General features: G+C 29.9%; 2 protein-coding genes across 2 annotated transcripts in view; one reads left to right on the top strand and one right to left on the bottom strand.

The window, feature by feature from the left end:
- Positions 1-2,255, top strand: part of LOC111687692 — a 4,951-nt gene extending 2,696 nt beyond the window's left edge. The window contains exons 2-6 of the mRNA XM_046952519.1: positions 187-348; positions 409-717; positions 792-1,599; positions 1,657-1,805; positions 1,887-2,255. Of these exons, the coding sequence (XP_046808475.1) occupies positions 187-348; positions 409-717; positions 792-1,599; positions 1,657-1,805; positions 1,887-2,122 (1,664 nt within the window). The 3' untranslated portion in view covers positions 2,123-2,255. The remainder of the gene's footprint in view (positions 1-186; positions 349-408; positions 718-791; positions 1,600-1,656; positions 1,806-1,886) is intronic.
- A 384-nt stretch (positions 2,256-2,639) lies between these two features.
- The window catches only part of LOC124420257, a 2,840-nt gene continuing 1,965 nt past the window's right edge, over positions 2,640-3,514 (bottom strand). The window contains exon 5 of the mRNA XM_046952518.1: positions 2,640-2,680. Coding sequence (XP_046808474.1) covers positions 2,640-2,680 — 41 coding nt within the window. The remainder of the gene's footprint in view (positions 2,681-3,514) is intronic.

Genomic DNA, 3,514 nt, shown 5'->3' with positions numbered 1-3,514 from the left:
GACTAGACTATAGACTAGACTATAGACTAGACTATAGACTAGACTATAGACTAGACTATAGACTAGACTATAGACTAGACTATAGACTAGATTATAGATTAGACTATTACTAGACTAGACTTTTACTAGACATTAACTGGACTATGACTAGACTAAAACAACTATATAATTAATTTATAATTTCAGAATGTCCCTCACCCACTCTACCTTTGCCTGATCCACCAAAGTTTTCTAGTAAGAATTACGTATTCACCGCCTACACCAATCAAACCGGTATTCTCGGTATAGTAAATGCCTATAGTTCTGGTAATAATACTAGTTTTCATTATATGTTGAATGTACAAAATGGTAAGTTTAATTAATAAAATTATATTCTTTCAAAACTATTTAGTTTAAAAAATATTACAGATCTTTTGGCCCAAAGACTTTCGATAAATCCCTTTACGGGAGAGTTGGGTCTGTATGGCACTATAGAAGAGGGAAATTATCTTTTTAACATAACAGCTGAAAATATAGCAACTCGTGAAAGAGCGATTGTTAAAGCTCTTTTAAAAGTTCAACCCAAAGAAGAGTGTAAATTATTTGAGGGCGTGACAGTAGAGAAAACTTTAATGATACGTCATATCAATGAGGAGAACGCCTTTCATGGTCTTATGGATATGAAATTTAATGAGAATTGTACATTCCATATAGTGGATATGTGGCCAAACGATAAGGGTATGTTATTTAAAAGGATAATGATGAGAAGAGAGAAAACTTTATACATTTAACTTATTTTCTATTCTTTATAGAATATGTCCATGTCAATTATATTTTCAATATGTTGGATACCATTGCCATTGATCGTGAAGATGAGATTTTTCAAAATATGTCAGAACCACAAGTTATGGTTAAACTTAGATTGAAATGTGACAAAAATGATGATCAAGAAAATCTTACAATAGATATAACACAAAATAAACCTATTGAAAAACGATCAACACAAATAACATTAAGCGATGATATAGCCTATTCCCCCGATATTATGTGGCTTTATATAAAAATCGATGATATTAATGATAATCCTCCAGAGTTTAAATTATCTGAGGGACCACTCTTTTTGGGTTATCCATCTGGAAATGCGGCCTTAGATATTTACCCTGAATATTTAACAAGAATAGAAGCTTTCGATCGTGATTTGGGTTTTAATGCTAAAATTAAATTTACCATGAGAGAAAATACTTATTTTGATATTGAACCAGAAACGGGTAAAATATATCCCAAGGGAAAAGCACTTCAGAAAGATGAACAAACGGAACTAATTGTTCTGGCTACAGATCAGTATGGTGATGGATTAACATCTGGCACTGTAGTGATAGTTAAAGCTTTGAGTCAAGACTTTTATAGTTTAGTTACTTTAAAAGATAATTCTACCAAAACTAAGCAAGAGTTAGAACATGAACTGAGTCAACAAACTGGTTTTAATATAAATATTATAAAAATGTCATATATACCTGAAGTTATCCAGCAGAAATCTGTGTTAAATCAAACTATAAGCTGCAAAGCATGGATATATGGCTACCACAGGCATCAGTTGGTTCCATATAAAGATCTGCAAGAGTAAATACAAAAAACTAATGTTAAAAGATTCTTTTATTAACTTTGTTTACTTTACAGACAAATCCTGGTCAAAAATCCTGAGGACAATGTAATAAATATAGAATCCTATGAAGAAGCAGCTTCTCATTCAAAACCACATGATAATTCAAATTTAGGTTATTTAATTGCTACAATTCTTCTCTCACTTATAAGTAGTTCTTCCCTAAGTAAGTTTTTCTTAAACACTCATTTTGGTCCCAAAGTTGGTTCCCTTAGAAATTTTTAATTGAATTTTTCTTATTCCCTAGTCTTTATTATCTGGCGCTTTTGTTATAAACCCACACTGCTTACTAATTGCAACACAAAGACGTTATCATCATCACTGGCAGCCAATGCTAATGGAAATGGTCAGCAACAAATCTCTGCAGATTGTTCACATGATTCTTTAAATTCTATAGAGTGTAATAATCATGAAGAGATTCGTGTCAAGTTCAATGATCTTGTTGAAAATGACATTATTGCTGAAGAATCTCAATCGAAATGATGAAGATTTGTGATAGAATGGATGTGTAATTATATCAAAATTAAAGTGTTTTAATAATTTTGAAGATTTTTATTTTTATATTTTTTAATAAAAGAAGATTCGTGTGGAATTAATTTGTATTTACTTACAAACATCTATATATAAAATTAATGTGTGTTTTTGTTATATGTTTGAAGTTTATAGACTACTAACCAATTTCCCTGTATGTGTGGAAGGTAATTGGCTATTATTTTTTTAATTTTAAGTGGTCTAGGAGCCACGCCCACATTACGAAAATATTAAATCAGTATATAAAAGAAAATTGTCGAAGCTACTTTATAGTCAATATAATTATTTAATACTAAAAGTAGGCGGATTAGCTACAGGGGCGTGACACCTCCCATATAAATTTTATACAAAAATTAGTTTATCATGAAAATTATTAAATATTAATGAAATGTCTAAAAAAATTTATCACCGATTAAAAAATGAAGTTTTTGTTAACAAAAATAAAAATCTTGACTGATGTAAAATTTTTTTATGAAAAAAAGTCAAGTTTCTTTGATAAAAGTAATTTTCCTGAAATGAAAGTTTAAGATGAAATTTATTCGACTTAATTTTGATTTTTTGAAGAAAAGTCTTTTTCGCTAAAATCGATATTTTTGGTTAAATATTTCTTTTTGATTAAAATTATAAATTTCGATGAAATTTTTTATTTTTCTTTTTTAAATTTGAACTTTGGACTTATTTTTTACAGACCAGACTATATACTAGATTACAGGCTAGACTAGACAAAAACTAGACTATAGACTACAGTATTGACTATGGACAAGACTATTGACTAGACTATGGACAGGACTATTGACTACACTATAGACAAGACTATACACTAGACTTTGGAGTAGAATACTAGGCTATATAATATACTATAGACTAGGCTATAGTTTAGCATAGTCTATAGTATATTCTAGTCAAAGTCTAGTCTATGGACTTGCCTACAGTATATAGTCTAGTATTTATTCTAGTCTATAGTCCAATCTAGTATTGTCTATAGTCCAGTCTATAGTCTTGTCCAAAGTCTAGTCTATAGTATATTATATAGCCTAGTATTCTAGTCCAAACTCTAATCTATATGCTAGACAATACACTAGATTATAGACAAGACAATAGACTAGACTATATACAAGACAAATGACGAGACAAGACTATAGACTACATTATAGACTAGATTATAGACTAGGCTATAGTCAAGACTACAGACTAGACTATAAACTAGACTAGACTATAGACTAGACTATAGGCTATACTTTAGACTAGACTATAGACTAGACTATAGACTAGACTATAGACTAAACTATAGACTAGACTATAGACTAGACTATAGACTAGACTATAGACTAGACTATAGACTAG

Source organism: Lucilia cuprina, chromosome 5, assembly GCF_022045245.1.
Source record: "Lucilia cuprina isolate Lc7/37 chromosome 5, ASM2204524v1, whole genome shotgun sequence".
Taxonomy (NCBI): Eukaryota; Metazoa; Arthropoda; class Insecta; order Diptera; family Calliphoridae; genus Lucilia; species Lucilia cuprina.
Note: the sequence above shows the minus strand (reverse complement) of the source record. Positions and strands in the feature narration are given on the sequence as shown.